The sequence below is a fragment of the Monodelphis domestica genome, chromosome 2, assembly GCF_027887165.1.
Source record: "Monodelphis domestica isolate mMonDom1 chromosome 2, mMonDom1.pri, whole genome shotgun sequence".
NCBI lineage: Eukaryota > Metazoa > Chordata > Mammalia > Didelphimorphia > Didelphidae > Monodelphis > Monodelphis domestica.
Window position 1 is genome coordinate 27,732,764 of NC_077228.1, and position 19,329 is coordinate 27,752,092.

At 35.4% G+C, this 19,329-nt stretch overlaps 1 protein-coding gene across 5 annotated transcripts in view; it reads left to right on the plus strand.

The window, feature by feature from the left end:
* Nucleotides 1-19,329, plus strand: part of FAF1 (Fas associated factor 1) — a 438,628-nt gene that overhangs the window by 183,470 nt on the left and 235,829 nt on the right. For all 5 annotated transcript variants that reach the window (XM_056815169.1, XM_007480191.3, XM_016429780.2 and 2 more), the window contains one exon: nucleotides 15,398-15,503. In XM_056815169.1, the coding sequence (XP_056671147.1) occupies nucleotides 15,398-15,503 (106 nt within the window). The remainder of the gene's footprint in view (nucleotides 1-15,397; nucleotides 15,504-19,329) is intronic.

Consider the following 19,329-nt stretch of genomic DNA (forward strand, 5'->3'; position numbering starts at 1 on the left):
TACAATATTTGAAATATACTGATTTGAAATGAACTTCTATTGTTGTCTTAGATGTATGTTCATTAAAAACCAAACAGGAATGGATGCTTTAAACCAAACTTCTCAATTGATAATGGCTTGTTAAAAAAATACCTGGGAGCAAGAGAAGAAATAGCACACACAGCAGGACTGAAACAGGAGAGTTAAGATACTGATATTGGTGTTAATACTTTCCCCATCTCCACCACAGACTGGAACCAAGATATGTGAATTCTTGGTAAAAATCCTAAATGTGTCAACAGACACTCAAAAAAATTAATACTTTAAAAATTCCACCAGGTTTCATTTGAACTAAAAATATTTTTTTATCATTTTTGTTGTGAAGGTATTTCCTCTATCTAGCTACCAAAATGGTGTCTAGGAAGGGAAAGGTTAGTGGAATAATAGAAGCATAATGGGATCCTCAGATTTAAAACTGATTAATTTCAAACCACCCAGGTTATGAAATAGGCTTTGGGGGTACAGAAAAGTCAGGCAGTGTGTCGAAGGGAAACCAAGGGTGGCAAAGATCAGAATCAGTGTTTGAATCCAGGTCTTGTTCTTCCAAATCCAGCCTTCTTTCCATCAAACTATTTTTCTGTGCCCTGTTTTTGAATCCAAGAGAACTGAATGACTTCTAGCCTTTGAAGATCATGAGGTGTGTCCTCACAATAGTCCCATAAAGCTTCCAGCACAAGAATTATAATTTCCTTTTTGCAGGTGGAAAAAACAAAAATGAGAAAAGAATGATTTAAAAGTGCCACAGAGAAGAACTTAGCAGGACCACAAGGTCTGCCACAGGGGCACACTGTCTCTCATTAGGAACTCATATCTTTATAGAGTATTTTACACTTTACAAAGAATCTTCCTTACAAGGATCACAAACATTATTTAGATAGTACAGTTTACAGCTAGGAAACTTGGTTCCTATGTGAAAAGATTTTCCCAAGGTTACAGCTGCTAAGTGTCAGAACAAGAACATGAGCATGTCTTCTGACTGACAAGACCATTTTTATAATATGAATGAGTGAGAGAGCTCAAATAGCTGTCAGTATTTAAGTTAAAATAAGTAAGAAGTTAGTTTGTCAAAAGAATGCAACAGCTAGCAGATCACACCCACCCACACACAGGCTAGAAATGTAGACATAGCTTAAAAAGTTTAGTAACTCATAAATGCATAAATTGTGTGTACTGTGATGTATAATATTATCCATATAGTATATATTTTACTTTTAATAACAAATTAACAGCTACACATTTTTTTCTTAAAACTGAATTTTAATGTGGTTCTATGCACGAATTTGATGATGCCCAGCAATGGCAATCTCACATATCATCTTGTGGTGATCTCTCAGTGATCTTTGCATTTCGAGTTTCTCATATCTTGTGTCATTTAAATGCCATGAAGTCTATTAAAATTATAGGTCCCAAGTGTAATGTTCCTAGTGGTTTGGAAAGTGATCCCAAGAAACAGAGGAAAGTGATGAGCTTTGGAAAAAGAATTGTTAGATATACTTCATTTGGACAAGGTGGCTGCTGTGATTGGGGCCACCATTATGGCATTAATGAATAGACCATAAGGTATATCAAGAAAAAAGAGAAAGAAATCCCTGAAGCCAGTGCTGCAACTGCACCAATAATTGCAAATCATTTCCATGCACTACAAGATCTATATCTCCTGTTAAAAGGTCAACTTTCCTTGGAGTGCAGGATTGTTATAAAAAAGGCATTCCAGTAGACTTTCGCATCATACAAGAAAAGACTAATGGCTCCTTGGCTATATGGTTATATGGTTCCCTAAAGGAAAATGAACGTGAAGAGTCTACTCCTATGGATTCTCAGGATAGCAAAAGCTGGTTTGAAAAAAATTTTAAAAAGATTTAGCTTATACATTATAAAAAGAAAGGGAGAAGCAGCACCTGCCAATCAAGAGACAGTTAGAAAGTTTCCTGAAACCTTGAAGAAACTGATAAAAGAGAAAGGCTATAAACTGGCACAAATATTCAACACATCCCAAACTACCATATATTGGAAAACAATTCCTGAGAGGAAATATTTCAGCCAGGAAGAGAAACTTATCAAATGGTCAATAAGCAGTTTTCAGATGAAGAAATCAGAGCTATCAATAATCATATTTTAAAATGGTTGAAATCCTTCTTGATTAGAGAAATACAAATTAAAACCTGAGGTATCACCTCCCACCTATCAGATCGACCAATATGACAGTAAAATAAAGTATTAAATGTTGGAGGAGATATGGCAAAACTGGGACACTAATGCATTACTGGTAGAGTTGTGAATTGATCCAACCATTCTGGAGGGCAATTTGGAATTATGCCCAAAGGACTATAAAACAATGCATACCCTTTGGTCTAGTAATACCACTACTAGGTTTGTATCCTGGAGAGATTTTTTTAAAAAAGGACAAGGACCTACTTAACCCAGAAATATTTATAGCTGCTTTTTTGTGGTGGCAAGTAATTGAGAATTAAAGGGATGTCCATCAATTGAGGGAATGGCTGAACAAATTGTGGTATATGATGGTGATGGAATATTATTGTGCTATAAGGAATGTTGAACAGGATGATTTCAGAAAGACCTGGAAAGACTTATATGAACTGATGCAGAGTGAAATAAGCAGAACCAGGAAAACATTGTACACAGTAACAGCGATATGGTGGAATGATCAACTGTGAAAGACTTGGCTACTATCAGCAATACAATGATCCAGGACAGTTCTGAGAAACTTGATAACAAAGAACACTGTCCACCTCCAGAGAAAGAACTGTCGGCGTCAGAATGCAGATGAAAGCAAAGATTTTTCAATCATTTATTTGGGTTTATATTTTAGCATTTTGGTTTTATAAGATTAACCATTTACAAAAATGAACAATGTGGAAATATGTTTTGCATGATAATACATGTATAACCCAGATTGAATTGCCTGTCATCACTAGGAGGGGAAAGGAAAGGGAGAGAGGGAGTTATAGTTAGTTCCATCATATAACTTAGGAAAACTTGTGTGGAAATTTGTTATAACATGTAATTAGTTTTTAAAAATTTTAAATGAAAAAAATACCTTGTCAGCAAGGGGTTATTCTTTAAGGTGTTATTGCTTCTAGAAATACCCCTGACCACCCAGAACCCCATGAATTCCATGTTGAATATGTCAAAGTTATTCACATGCCAACTCTCTCATTCAGCCTCATGATCGGGGGTAATACACACATTTAAGGCACATTGCACATGCTACTCAATGGAGAGGATCATAGAGACTATTGAAGAAAACCCTGCCAATGTAAGGAAAGTGTGGAAGGAGTTGAGTATTCCCAGTGCCATTAATGTCACAGAGAGAGCTACAAAAGCTATGAAGGCTAAGATAATAGGCTTATGCTGGTAAAGATCTGGCTAAAAAACCTATGTTTTCTGGCTTTATCAAGATTCCAGATTATGCTCCAGGAAAAAAAAAATTAGTCTGCAACTTTTGAAAAGCATGGTGGCTTTGGCTAGGTGGTTGGGAAGGCTTTGAGGATATGGAGGAAGGAGAAGCTGAAGAATTAACACCAAACCAGAAACATTAATGGAGGATGAGCTTATAGAAGTGACTCCTGAACAAGAAGTAATGTTAGGTGAAGAGGAGGAAGAATAAAGAGTTACAGAGGACAGATTTACATTGGATAACATTGCAGAGGGTTTATGTATATAAACTGTTATGAAATTTACTCATCAGTGGTAAGTGCCTTGAGGATCAAGCAATTGTATGAGGAGTCAACTACCTATACTAATGTCTATAAAGACATGAAGATGCAAAAAAAGCCAAACAGAAATCACTATGTACAGTATTTCCCAAAGCTAAAACCCAGTATCCCTTCAGAACCTATCCCTTCCACTTCTGGTGCCATCTCAATGACTCCATCAACCCCTACCATCCCTGCCTATTCTTCAGCTGATGGAAGATGATGGTGATGAAGAGATTTGTGATAATCGGTCTCTGTTGATGTGAATAATGAGAATACTATACAGTTAATAAACAAACATGAATTTAGTAATAATATGTAATAAGGTGCCATATACAGTATACAATATAATAAATAAGTTAGCGGTATGTTATATATAGGTATGGTATTTTTGCGTCTTAGCTGTATGGCAAGAATTGTATGTTTGATACATGTACATATATGTTCATGAGCTTTCATCATCACCATCATTGATCTGCATTTAATTTCTTCATTTCATGTTAGATTGCAGAGCTATACCACAGACTAATGGTGAATACCCATAGAGAATTTCAAAGATTATTTTTAAAAAATATCTCTTGTTATACATGTTATATGTTCAGTGTTATTCTCACATTTGTTTCACTTGAAAATATTGTCCTTTTAAAATTTGTTTCTTTTTCATACCATATCTTTATTTAACATTGACTTACATATAGACTATGGCCCAATAGTTCAACCAAAATGTACAGTAAGATACTATAAATGCTCCATTAAGGAGGTAAAAAAAAAAAGACTTCTCTGGTACAAAGAGAGGGCCAAAATTTTTACATGAATTTTCTAGATTGTGGGGCACTGTCCCATAAATCCCCGTGATATTGAAGGAATACCTATATTGTCTTCAACTCTTTGTGTTACAGTTTAGGAAGGATTTTGAGAAGGTAGAATATATCCAGAGGAGAAGAGAATCTGCCCACTCAGATGCAGAAGGGCATGAAGATCATGCCATGTGAGGATCATTTAAAGGAAATGGAGATATTTAGCCTGGGGAAGAGAAGAGTTAGGAAGGAAGAAATGGAATTGTTGTCGATTAAAAGAGTATAAATCTTTTTCTTTGAAACTGTTAATTTATGTCTTATACTAAGTATTGGTTCTAAGGCAGAAGAGTGGCATGGGCTAGGTAATTGAGGTTAAGTGACTTGCCCAGCTAGTCACACAGCTAGGAAATAGTGTCAGAGGTCAAATTTGAATCCAGGACCTCTCGCTCCAAGTCATGCTTCCTGTTTAATAAACTACCTAGGTGCCCCAGTATTAAACTTTTTCTACTTGTTTCTGTACCCAGTGCAGAACTTGGAACACTGGGTGAAAGTTGCAGTCAAATTTAGGCTTAAGGATATAACATTTTCCTCAAAATTAGAGCTATTTGAAGGTAGTTAGATGGCACAGTGAATATAATGCCAAGCCTGAGTTCAGGAAGACCTGATTTCAAATCCAGCCTCAAACCTTTAGTAGCTGTGTGACACTGGGTTAGCCATTTAACCTCTTTTTGCCCCAATCTACTGTAGAATGAAATGGCAAATCACTCCAGTGTCTTTACCAAGAAAATTCCATAGACAATATTGACACCCTATGGTCCACAAGGTCATGAATAGACAGAAAGAACTGAAGAGCAACAACAAAAATGAAATGGACAGCTTCACAATGTAGTTATTCTTCCTCCCTCCCAAGCCAAGGTTTGAGAAATTAATTAGCTAATGAGCGTTTATTTAGTACCTACTTAATAATAGGGATATCAAGAAGAAAACAAAAGAGCCCCAGATCCCAAATAGATCATGTGTGAAGAACTGCAAGTAGAACATAGAGAACATGAAAGAAGAAAACAACAATCTGAAAAGTAGATTAGAGCCAGATTGTGAAGGATTTTTAATTATAAGAAGAACTAGGAATTTTATCCTAGAGACAATAGGGTAGAGTTTTTTGAGCAGAGGAGTGTTTTGCACAAAACTGCTTTAGGAATATCAGTTTTTTGGCCACCATAGACCTGTGAGAGAGATACTGATTCTTCTATCTCTACCAATCAACTTGGAAGCAAAAAGTAGTCAATAGTGTCGAAGAACTTAGAGAAATCAAGGAGGATGAAAGGAGAAAAAAAACATTAAAGGGTCATCTACAATTTACAGGCAGCCACAGGGTTATAAAATGTTGGATTAGGTATAGGGAGTTTGAATCCAGCCTCAGGTAGTTGCTAGCTTTATAAGCCAGTCCTCAAATGAGTTCATATTTATTAAGCACTTAAATGTATCAAGCTTAATAAATCGTTCTTCCTTCCCTCTTCCTCCTCTCAGCCTCAACTTCTGCACCTGTAAAGTGAGAACAATAATAGCTCCTACTTCACAGGCTTGTTGTGGGGATCAAATGTAATAGCATATAAAATGTTTTTGCAATCATTAGTATTATTGTTTTTCAATCAGTTGTGTCTGACTCTATATTACTCCATTTGGGATTTTCTTGGATTTTTCTTATTGGAATGGTTTTCCATTTCCTTTTCCATCTCATTTTATAGATGAGAAACTGGGGTAAACTGAATGACTTGCTCAGGATCACATAACTAGTAAGTGTCTGAGATCAGATTTGAAATCATTAAGACGATTGTCTATGATTCTAGGTCCAGTGCTCTATCCACTGCACCAATCAGTTAGCCCTTAAAGCATTCTGTGAATGTTATATGTTATAATTTCATTATTTATGTTGGAGAGAGCAGTCTTATACTTGTGAGTGCAGAAGTCAGGCAGCAAGGGGTCATAGCAAGAATGACGCAGAGGAAGTGAAAGCAACAAGTCAGATTTTTCTAGAAAATTGACTGTGAAAGAAAAGGATAAATATAGGATGACAGTTCGGGGGGCATGGTGCAATGTGTTCATGCAAGGTATTTTGTAATTTCTAGAAATGTTTGAAATTTTCCAGAAAGGTGCTGGAAGATAGGGGAAAATGAAAAAATTAGAGAAATCATTATAGGGGTTATCTTAAGAAATAGAAGGAATGGGATCAAAGTTAGGGTTTAAACTAGATCTGAAGGGCAACATCTTCATCAGATTTGGGAGGAGGATAGCAGAGGATTTCAAGATGAAGAATAGTATATGAAATGATGCAAAGTGATGTCAGCAGAGCCAAGAAAAGTCTTACACAGAAGCTACAGCAGTGTAAATGTAAAGAACAGTCACCTAACAAAAGATCAAAAGTAAATGTAACAAAATTATAAAGCTCAAGCAGAAAAGTAAAATGAGCAGAGCCAGAAGAATACTGTATACAGTAACAGAAATATACAATGATCAGTTGTGAAGGACTAAACCATTATGAGCAAAGTAAGTCTCCAAGAAAACCACAAGGGATTCATGATGAAAATGCTATCCACAGCTAAAAAAGGGAACCATTGGAATCTGAGTGCTGTTTAAAGCCTGCCATCTTCCATTCTATTACCTTCGTGAGATTTTTCTTGTGTGTGTGTGTGTGATATATCTTCTATCACAACATGAGCAATATGGAAATTTGTATTGCATTAAAGTATTGGCATAATATATATCAGACTATATACCATCTTGGAGGGGAAAGAGAGAAAATCTGAATCCTAAAATGTCAGAAACCAATTGTTAATTTTTTTTATATGTAACTGAAAAAATAAATAAGTTTTAAAAAAAGAAAGCCCAAACAAGACTCAGAGTGAAGAGGTAGTAGAAAACACACCTGAACCATCCCTTTGTGGAAGTGGGAGGCCAGCAAGTATTATACAATACACACATATTTGGGCTTTTTCCACGTATTGATGCTGGCTTTTTTCCCCCTAAAAATATTTTTTTGTCATATAGTCTTGCTCTTTTGGAGAGGAAGGGAAACATGTCATTCTGTGCTGATGTAAGAAAAAGAAAACATCAATAAAAATTTTATGAGGAAAAAAGGACTGAGTTTGAGTCTTGGCTCAGATATTAAGTGAGATCAGAAAGAAAATATTATCATTAATAAACATTGATGTAAAATCATTCAATTAAATTTTCTGAAAGTGTTAAGGAAATTATTCAATAATGCCAGATTGAATTTATACCAGGAACGCAGGGATTATTCATCTCTAGGAAAATTTAAACATGATTTATTATTTACCTTCTTAGTAACAATATAAAAATCACATGATTAAATCAATAAATGCAGGAAAAACAAAGACTTGGTAAAGGATAACATTCATTTCTTTTGAAAACATTAATAGGAATAAATGGGCCTTTTATAGAATCATAGTATCAGTTTTTTTAGACACCATTTAGTCCTCCTACAAGCATGCTTTCTGTCTGTCTCTCTCTCTCACACACACACACACACACACACACACACACACTCAAAAAATGCACAGGACCTTTGACTCGAAGACCCTTTCTCCACTATACTATCCTCTCTTAATATATTAAAAAATATTTTTTAACATATAAGAGCTAGTGTATTTGACATTGAAGAAACACTAACATCCTTCTCATTAAGATCCATAATAAAGAAAAATCTATTGTTATTACTATTATTTGATACAATTGTTGAAATGCCGGCTCTATCACTAAACCTAGAAAAATAAATAAGGGGAATAAATAAAGCAAACAAGAGGCAAAATTATCCTTATTTGCAGATGATGTGATGGTTTATTTAAATCCTAGCGATTCAACAAAAGAATTAATCAAAATAATTGGCAGCTTAAATCAACAATGATCTATCAAGAATCTACTCTGTTCCAGGTACCATTCTAAAAGTGCTAGAGTTACAAAGACAAAAATGAAACAATTTTTGGACATTCAATGAATATGTGGTGGGGGCAGGAAGGAGAAGCAACTATATATATATATATATATATTTAATAAAAGTGGTTTCATTAATTCTGCCTTACATTAAGTATATTCCAAAATATGGAAAAATAATTATAGGATAGTGAAGGAGAGTAAAAGCAATGGGGGGCAGGGGACATGAGTGTGAGAAAAGATGCTTGAGCAGAACTCTGTATGATACAAAGTATTTTAAGAGACAGAGTATGAGGGAGTACATTCCAGGAATGAGAGAGAATCATTTTAGAGGCAACAGAGACAGAAAGTGGGGTGTTTGTGAGTTACAACAAGGCCAATTAAATAGCAGGATTAGGAGTTGGTTCTTTGTTTCCTTTGGCACATGAAACCCTTGGGGTTGGGGGGGAGGGGTGAAGAAACTGTCCTTGAATGCTCTTCTGCAAGTTAGAGGATTGCAGAGAGATGACATTTCTGTAAAAAGTTTTTTTATCCTGAGAATCATATAGTTCCTGGTTTATCTTGGCAGGCTGACTCCCAAGTATATTATACATTTTTAGTTAATTTAATCAGACCCTCACTAGTTATATGAGCTGGTCAGATCGCTTAGCCTCATTTGCCACTGTTCCTCATCGCTAAAATGAGAAGGAAATGGCAAATCACTCTAGTTTCTTTGTCAAGAAGACCCCAAATGGGGTCACAACTGAAAAATGATGAATAAAAAATTAAATGAAATTTCACTTATTAGCTTTTCTTTCTTATTCTTGCCAGGTTAATTGGTAACATTCAGAAATACTGGTGTTTTACATATGCTGTTACTTTTCTGAAAATGTAACTTAGCTTTTTAATTGACAATTTGGGGTATTATTACACTATAGATACCATTATCATTTCATCTTAGTGTTTATTTCAACACTTAATACAGGTCTTGGCACCTAATAGGTACTTAATAAATATTTATTGACTATAGACTTATTTCCTTAATTACATTTTTTTTGGTCTATTTAGTATAGTTGGTATTTCAAACATTATATCAGATAGTGATGAGAGAATGGCATATTGGGTTTTCTAGTATTTTTAATAAGAATGAATACAAGAGTTTTTAATATTTATTGATATAATGATTTTTGTTGTTCATGTTACTAATATTGTTTTTTGTGCTAATAGTTTTTTCTAATATTGAACTAACACTTTATTCCATGTGTAAACCCAATATAATCATAATCCATAATATTTCCAATAAATTGCTATAGTCTCCTTGCCATATTTTAAATGTTTGAACCAAAGTTCCTTAGAGTTGTTGATCCGTACTTTTCTTTCCCTGTTTTGATTATCTCTTGGCTTCTCCATGATAAGTATCAAGATTACATTTGTACTATTGAAGGAATTTGGTAGGATTCCTTATGTTCCTAATATTGGAATGAATTGTTCTTTGGATATCTGATAACAATTCACTTATAAATCCATCTAATCTTAGAGTTTGTTTTTCCCTTTTAGGAACTCATTTAGACTTTTTCAATTTCTTAATCTTTAACTGAGTTATTTAAATTAACTGCTTATTATTTCATTAATATGGGTGTTTTGTATTTTATAAGTGCCCATTTTATATAAGTTGTTTATTTTATTGGTATATCTATTGGGTAGAATGATATCTAACAGTCTACTTTATTCTTCATTTGTTTTGAGAGTTTACCTTTATTCAATTTTTGATACTGGCAATTTGTTTTTCCTCATTGTTTTTATCAAATTAGCTAAGGGTTTATCTCTTTTTTCAGAACAGTAGTTTTTCTTTAAATTTTTGTCTGCCCCCTCTTTGGTTTGTGGTACTGTATTTGTTTTTTGTCTATTTGTTTTTAATTGTATGCCTAATTCTTTGATCTGTTCCTTTTTTTCTTTTATTAATGAAAGTGCTTAGCAATATAAAATTTTCTCTAAGGATTGCTTTGTCTGAATCTTTTGATATGCTTTCTCATTGTTAATGAAATTATCTATTACTTCTATGACCCATAATTCTTTTGATTGTTAGTCTGATTTTAATCCTTTCTTCAGAAGCTTTTCAGTGAATATAATTTTTATTGCATTGTTGTCAGTTAAAGGCATTTGGCATTTCTATTTTTCTGAATTTGTTAATGAGCTTCTTATTCCCAAATACATGGTATTTTTTTTTTGTTAAGGGACCATGTTCTACTAAGAGATATATATATATATATATATATATTTTTTTTTTTTTTTAATTCTCATTCAGCAATCACCAGGTCTTTGATACTCAACCTTTCAAAAATCCTATTCAGTTCTATAGCATAATTATGTTTATATTTTTAGTTAATTCATCTAGGCCTCAATTGGGTACATTGAGTTCCCTCATCATAGTATTACTATTTTTCCTTACTTTAAATCATTTAACTTGTCATTTGCACATTTATTTGCAGTCATTTGTGGTATATATGTTAGATATTTATAATAATTATCATCTGTGATACCTTCTAGCATATTCCTTTTTGCCATTACCATGTCTGAAATCATGGTTGCTACTCCTGCCATTTGTGAGTTTAATTAACTAAAGCATAGTAGATTTTGCAGCAGCCTCATTTTTTTTCCTGTGTGAATTTTTAAAATTGTATTTCTTCTAAAAATATTGTTTTAATTTATTTTTTAAATATTGCGTTTTTTAAAAAAACTCTTACCTTCTATCATAGAATCATTACTGTGTATTGGTTCCAAGGCAGAAGAGTGGTAAGGGCTAGGCAGTGGGGGTCAAGTGACTTGCTCAGGGTCACACAGCTGGGAAGTGTCTGAGGCCAGATTTGAACCCAGGACCTCCCATCTCTAGGCCTGGCTCTCAATCCACTGAACTACCCAGCTGCCCCTTAAAAATATTGTTAGAATCTGTTTTCTAATCCTTCCTTCTACCCTATTCTGCTTTATGGGTGAGTTTATCCCATTCACCCTCACATTTATGATCATTGTATTTCATTTATCCTGTTTTCTTATACTTGTTTCTCTCATTGCTCTCCACAACTTCTTCACAAAGAAGAGAAAGATGATGAATGAGAGAAATGTGCTCTCAATCAATGCTATGTATTCAAGGTGCATGGAATAATAGCATGGTAATTTTGAGTCAGAAAGTCTTGAGTTCACATTTTGAATCAGATACTTAATATCTTTTGGGCTTTGGAAAAATCATTTCACCTTTTCAGCCTCAGTTTCCTCACCTGTAAAATGAGGATGATGATAACATTTAGCTCCAGATTAATTGTGAAGATCAAATGAGATGATATATGTAAAGTGCTTTGTAAATAAAGTGCTATATTAATACCAGTTTATATGAAAGTAAGGTTCAGGTGTTGTCAGCTCCTCATCTCCTCATTTTTGTCGACTTCTCTTTGTGCACCCTGATTTTGTGTGACATGTTCTTCTCTTTTTCCCCTCTCCCTTTCATCCCTCGTGCATTCCTCTTCTTACTTCCCTCTCTTCTTTTAAGAACATCAAAACATAATAAAAGTACTCCCAAGTCCTCTCTCTTATTTTAGGCACCCTCTGATCCCTGTTGTCACTAGGTTTCTGAAAGGATACTTGTGTAATCTTCTTTATGAGAATGTAAACCTTTCATCCATTTTTGGTTCCTTCTGATTACATATTCATGTTTGACTTTGTATGTTTCCCTTGACTCAGATATTTGTTTTGTAGAGAATCTATTCAGCTCTCATATTTTCCTCCAGAATGTTTGGAAGTTTCTGTTTAATTAATTGGTGCATTTTTTCCCTTTAAGATTATGCTCAATTTTGCTGGGTGAGTTATTCTTGTTTATAAGACTTTATCCTTTGCCTTTTGGAATATTGCATTCCAAGAATCATCCTCCTTTATAATCATAGCTGCTAAATAGTGATCTTGGGATGAATGGTTCTTTACTACTTTAACTCTTTCTTTCTGGCCACTTATTTTCTCTGACCTGGAAGCTGTAGATTTCTATCTATGGCATTCCTGGGAGTTTGTACTTTGGGATTTCTTTCTGGAGATGACTAGTGGATTCTTTCTGTTTTCACCTTGCCCTCTGTCTTAGAAATCTGGATAGTTTTCTTTAATAATTTTTTGCAACATGTAGCTTAGCCTTTTTTCTAGTCATGGCTTTCAGGGAAGTTCACTGATTCTTAAATCATCTATCCTTGATCTTTTTTCCAGGCCAGTTTTTTTTTTTTTAACATGAGATGACTTATGATTTTCACCCCACTCTTTTGACTTTGTTTTAATATTTCTTGCCTAAGGAGTCATTTACTTCTTTTTCATCTATTCTGATTTTCAAGGTGCTTGTTACATAGTTTAAGTTTTGTACCTTTTGTAGTAAGCCATTCTTTTTCTAGTCTTTCCTATAGTACTCTTATTAATTAAATCATTTTAAGTCTCTCCCTCTCTCTTTTTTTTTTTTAGCCTTGCTTCCTTCCAGGAGTTTTAGTCAACCTTGTGTATAGAATGTATTTTTCTTGGGGGATTTACTTGTAGATATTTTAGTTTTTTACCTCTTCTGGGTTTATGTCTTTAGCATCCTGGCTTCATAATAGCTTTTGCTGGTGAAAGTTTTTGTCTGTTTTCTTATTCTTCCAGCCTTCTTGGAAATGTGTGTTAGTGTCAGGCATTTCAAACTTCTAGACTCTCTAGAGAATGTCTAAGGCATTCTTGGTCCAGTTTTTTAATTCTCTTTGGTCTTGCTGTTTTTGTCTCTGGATGTTGGGTATTGTGTTCTCTAAGGATATTAGCCATATCTTATTTTGCGGTTCTGCAGACTGTTAGTGCCCCCCAAATTGTCTAATTTAGTGCAGAGTTGTTTTCCTGATATTATCTTTGCAAACTATTGAACCATTTGGGTTAGAGCGACACTATTATAAGTTTGCTCCTAGTTGGAATTCTTAGACTCCTGTTGACTTCACCCTTTGCTAACTGGCTCTGGTAGTCTTCTAGTTCTGAGTGATAGATCTACAAGCTCCCTGCCCTGTTTAGTCAGCTTCAGACCTGATTGAGTGCTGAATCTGAGACCTTCATGTAGGGTTAAAGCCTCATTACTAATGCTCATGTTTAAATGTTGCTCCTTGCCCAATACACACTCTCAGGCTAATCATCTCTCATGACCCCATGCCTTGGTTTGCAATAGCAGATCTGTAGCTCCTTAATGTACATGTACTCCAGGCTACACTGTCTCTATGATCCAGTTCTGTGGGTCCATACTACAAAAATGCCAGTTGGCTTCTGTTCCTGTTCACTGTGCAGAGTTAGTACCTGTCCTACTGCATCTGCTCCCTTTTCTTCTCTCAAAACATAGCCTCTGCTCGATGCTTTCCTGGCTATGAAGTTCTACGAAGTGTCCACAGACTTTTGCCCATCTTCTTATGCTGACCAAGGCTGGAAAAATGACTCACTATATTTTTTTCCTTTGGATTTCTAGGTCATGGCTCTATCTGATGTTCTTTCTGGATTTTTTGTTGAAGTACTTGTCAAGGAAAGCTGGGCTCTACTATTTCCCTCTGTCAACTTAGCTGGTCTGGCATTTTATTTAAAAAATCATTAAATTTTTCAGACCCTTTGACCTAATGGTACTTCCTACTAGGCATATATCTCAGGAGCTCAAGTAGAAAGTGAAGGGTCCAAAAATATTCCTTAATATTTATAACCATACAGAAATATTTATAGCAACATTCTATTGGGATAAATAACTGGGAAAAAGTGAGTACCAATCCAGTTGGATAATGGCAGAAAGCAAACAAACAAACAGCTATTGTACATGAATACAATTGAATTTATTATGAGATAAGAAAGAATCAGTATAAAGAATTCAGAGACACTTGAATAAAGAAAATGAGGCCAAGCAAGTAGGCATAACTAGGGAAATGGTTTATACCATGAACACAATAATAGAAAAGAAAGCATTATGGAAAGATTTCAGAACTCTGATCAATGCAGTGGATATTTGCACCTTCAGAGAATTAATATTGAAACATGCCTTCCTTCCTGCCTCTTGGAATAGAAGTGGTAGGGAAAGAAAGTACAGAATAAGTTATACATGTCTCAGATATATGCTTTCCAGACCCAGCTCAGGTACCATGTCCTTCATTAAAGTGTGTTAACATGTTCTACCACCAACTTTTCTCTTAGGTGAAAGGGATCTCACTTTCCTCTCATTTTTCAATAGCATTCTACCTGAACTTCTCATTTGAATTTAGCCCACTATTTTGTTAGTTATTGTATTTAATAGTTTAATAGTAATAGTCTTGGGCAACTCTCATGCCCTTTCTGGGCCTTCTTTCCTCATCTGTCAATTGGGACTAAATATCCTTGAACTAGGTCCCTCATATGGCTCTTGTAAGGAAAGCATTCTGTAAACCTAAGAGTATGATATAATTGGGAAGCTGTCAGTTATCATTATTGGCCAGACACAACAACATTTTATCACTCTTCTTCCATCTACTTCTCAAAGGATTCATTCGGAGTTGTGCTTTCTGTTGCCTTTGAATTTAAGTTGAGCTTGTTATGTCAGATGCTCTTGCCCATCTGAGTCACCGGAAGATAAATACTGGTGCTAATGAAAAAGAAGACAGCATATGGCTCTCTATAAGAAAATGTTCCTTTGTAGGTAAAATATTTCCAGCCAGCCGACTCTGCTTGCTCTGGTAGAGAAAGAGTTAATAGGTTAGCTCCCCTTGGTCATCCTCAGCATGGCTTCTTGCCTTTCAGAACTGCCAAGATGCTCACATTGTGCCTGGACATGTCGATGTCGAGGTTAGGGTCCTCCTGAGGGTTCTGCAGCTAGCTGCTCAGCAAGCTAGAACACGCTCATCCCTGATTTCCTTGTTTTTCTTTCAACCCTTTCAGTGCCCTGCAGGAGTCATTAAATCAGAACTTCATGCTGATCGTCACCCATCGAGAAGTCCAGCGGGAGTACAACTTGAACTTCTCGGGAAGCAGTACCATTCAGGAGGTGAGTTCTGTCTCACAGCTGAGGAAGAAAAGGAGCTCATTATAGCTAATGTTGACCCTGTTAAAGAGGGCTTATCTCTTCTGGCTGGAAACTCTCTTTATGTTTCATTATTGGGCTCTTAATTTTAATTAACTGGAGCATCAAAGATTACTGTAGATAAACTAAATGACCCGACCTTAGAAGGATATATGGGAACTCATAGTAATTCTTAAAACACTCTATTTAATATTATATAAAAAGAAGTCATTTATATGTAATATATTTTGTAATTAGTAAACAGCAGAAATATTCATTAGAAAGGTTAAGAGAAAAGTCATGTATTGATAGTATATATTTTAAAGAATATTTCCTCCTCCAGTTTGGGTTTTGCCACTCTGGGGAGAGGGAAAAGGGTTGTTGATATTTTATAGGCATGGCATCATTTCCATCTCCAAAAATGGCCAATCAGAGCTACTCTTAGAAACCAACCCTCCCTTCCAAAAGAGAAGCAGTGACCCTAGGTGTGCGCACAAACCCACCACACTGAACATGAAAAACTGGCAAAATTATGTCTCATCAGTGTACATCTGAGTAATATGTAGCATAGGATTCCAGACTGTAAGTAGCAGGCCACATTGAGAGGTTTCTGGACCTGTCAGCCTTTGAACTCTGGATATTTTCAAGATCAGATACTGCTCAAGGTAGAGGTTATGAGAAGTACTTTGTGCCAAGGTGGAGTGAACTGTTGGAGATATATCATGTGATGAACAAGAATAAACTGGCACTGAGAATAGAACCATTGCCAAAGATGACCTGCTTTCCCCGGGCTATTTTATGTAAGGAACTAAAGTTGGAATGTCACTTGATGTCATTTTGCACTTACTCCCTATGACTTGGTTTCATTCTGGGAAATGGGTAGAAGCAGATCAAACTTGAGGTTATGAACGTTGTCATTTCTTTCTTTATATGGACAAGTAAATTTAAATATTCATAACTGTAATCAATTATTAACAGTGCTACAGTCTAAGTTTTTTCATAAGAATGGGTTGTTGGGTTGTTTTTTTTTTTTTTTTTGGTGGGAAGGATTATATAAATGAGCAGTGCCACTTGTGACCTACATGATAGATATTTTCTGGAATATTCTTGTTCAAAGCTCCCATTATATTGCAGCTACAAGAATAAGATAGGCGTAGTTAGATGTTCTTCAAGACCTAATGATGGTCAGAGTAAATTTTTTAAAAATAAGGTAGTGGTAAGTCTTATGGTGGCCTTGATGGGCTTTTCTGAAGAGCATTATATTTAATATAAAAAAGCTTGAGCAGCTCTTGTGATTGCTGAGATCTCTGAAGGATATGGTTATGTTCATTGCTTCTAGGATCCTTTTAATATTTCACATTCTTCATACCCACAAAATGAAAATAAGTTAGTATTTGTTAAATTTAATGGTTGAAAATTCAAGTGCCCAAGTGATCAGTAGTGAACATGACAAAAAACTTAAGTTTATTCTATTCTTTTTGGATGTTCCCATAGGGGCATAGGTCTTAGGGGTGGAAAGGGACCTAGAGTTTTCTAGCCCAACTTACTCATTTTACAGCAGAGCAAACTGAGATCTGGATAGAGAAAGGGACTTACCCTAGGAAATAAAGGGAGAAAGTAGCAGAGCTTGGACTTGAAATCAGGCCTTATGATATGACATCTGAGACTCTTACATTGTACCCCATTTAAGACATACTTCCTTTTGGGGAAAATCATAGCAAATTCCTTCTTTTTCTTATTGAAAATTTCAGTCTTAGGTTCGTTTTGTGATTTACTTTGGTATTTTACCTGTCATTTATCAGAGATGCAACTTCTTCCCACAAGGGGGCAGAAAGGACTCTCCCTTAGATCATCTACAAACGCCATTCAGTGCTTTCAAATGAGCTTCTCTCCTATTAACAAAAAGGAGCATAATGGCCAAGTTATTGTTTGATTTACAGATAATTGGCATATTGCAGGAAGGAGACTTAATTTCACCCTTTTAAATTAAACAGGGAGATTTAAAAAGACATAAAATATTCATTAATGTTCGGTGATTATAAAGTAGTGGCATATATTTATTTTTCCTTTATTACTGTTTCGATGGGAAAATACTGCAAATATTTCCGAAATCGAGTTGGCCATACTGACAAGTTGAAATGTTTAAGCAGTGTTAATGCAATCTGCTCACACCTGATATCCTATGCAGAAGGATTCAAAATGACTCCATTAATTATTAAAGGAAATATTTAAAATTCTATAAATGTACCATTGTTCGCCACAGTTGGATGCAACTGTCTCTCCGGGGCTTGGTGTTTGGATTGTCACATATATTTTTAGGCTGCAGTGACTTTTAAGTCATAAATATTTTTTCAGACTATTTTCCAAGTATGGTTTACCAGTAATTTCTAAAACAGTTTTGCAAGGAGAAAGTGTCTTCATTATTTCAAAGTATGATCTCTTTACTGGAGCTTCAGTTTTTCTACTGAGTTTTAAAATATTTTAGAATGTGCTAGCCATAGCTAAAAAATGGAAAAGCCTGTGTTTCTAAGCACTCCTTCCTATTCACCACCATTCTAGGAATAAACAGGGCCATCTTGACCTTATCCTTTTTATATGGTAAGACCTTGCAGGATACAACACTTAGTGTTCTTCTGACCTTGTCCAGCAATTTTGAGGCACCTCCTTGGGGAGTCACTGGTGGTTTTCCATGAGCCTCTATTACCTAGAAGCAATAGCCACAGGCTCGGTAGGATCAGAGCTGAAGCACAGCCATTTCTGATACAAGACTGAACATCCGCTAGATTGGTGTGAAACCAAATGGAGCCTTGGGACTCATCTGCCATTTTATTTATTGTGTAACTAGCCCACGGGTGTGTTTTATACCATTGACATGGAGACATAATGATGCTTGGTTTCCTAAATCACAAATTAAGCTGCATCACTGATGCTCTAGAAATCTGCTTCCTTCCATTCGTCTTGAACTGGTACAAGTGAGTGACTCCCAACTTGTTAATACATCAAGAAAACCCCATCAGTTTTCATTGTAGTATTTATTTATTGATTGTTTTTGTCCTGGGAGCAGAAATCACTGTTTGGACACTCCATTGTGGAAGGCCTTTATGTTACATTGTAAGGCGGATCTGACTTTGAATGGAATTTCTGTTCAGTGAAATATGACTGAGGGATGAAGGCATGTTTGATCACCTGTTTTTATGAAGTGCCACAATTGTGGACAAACACTGAAGAAGAGAAATGGAGGCACCAAAGGGTTTTGATTGTGCAGTTGATCACTTCAGCAGCTATATATGTTCGTGCATGAACACAAGCAATGAGAGTTGGTGCTCTCTCCGAAGAGCTTTCTGTAAGCTATTGTCTGGGAAATCCCTAAGTGGCTCTAACTCGGAGCTGGGTTTCAGTTTCAAGCAAAGGGATGGTGAAGTGGGCTCTTGTCAATTGAAGCTCTTTAACACATTTTCCTGATTGAATTTATTTGTTCATTTAAAGTCCTAGAGATCCTTCTCAAGGAGAAGGAAATAATGATACTAAACAAGACAGGAGGGAGGGGAAAAGACGTTTTGACTGGCTCCAAGAAAATTGCTTTTCCTTCCCAATCACTTTTCAGCAGTGTCTGAACATAGTAACCAAATGATGTAAAAATGACTGTGATTCCCTGATTCCTTCAGCACCTTATCTGAAGTTCATTTAAAACCAGTTAACTTTCTGGGAAAATGAAAATAAGCTCAATATATTCAAATGAATTAGCTACGGTGAGGTTTAATGACAAAATATATTTTGTATGATTATAGTATTAATAGATTTTACTGGTTGC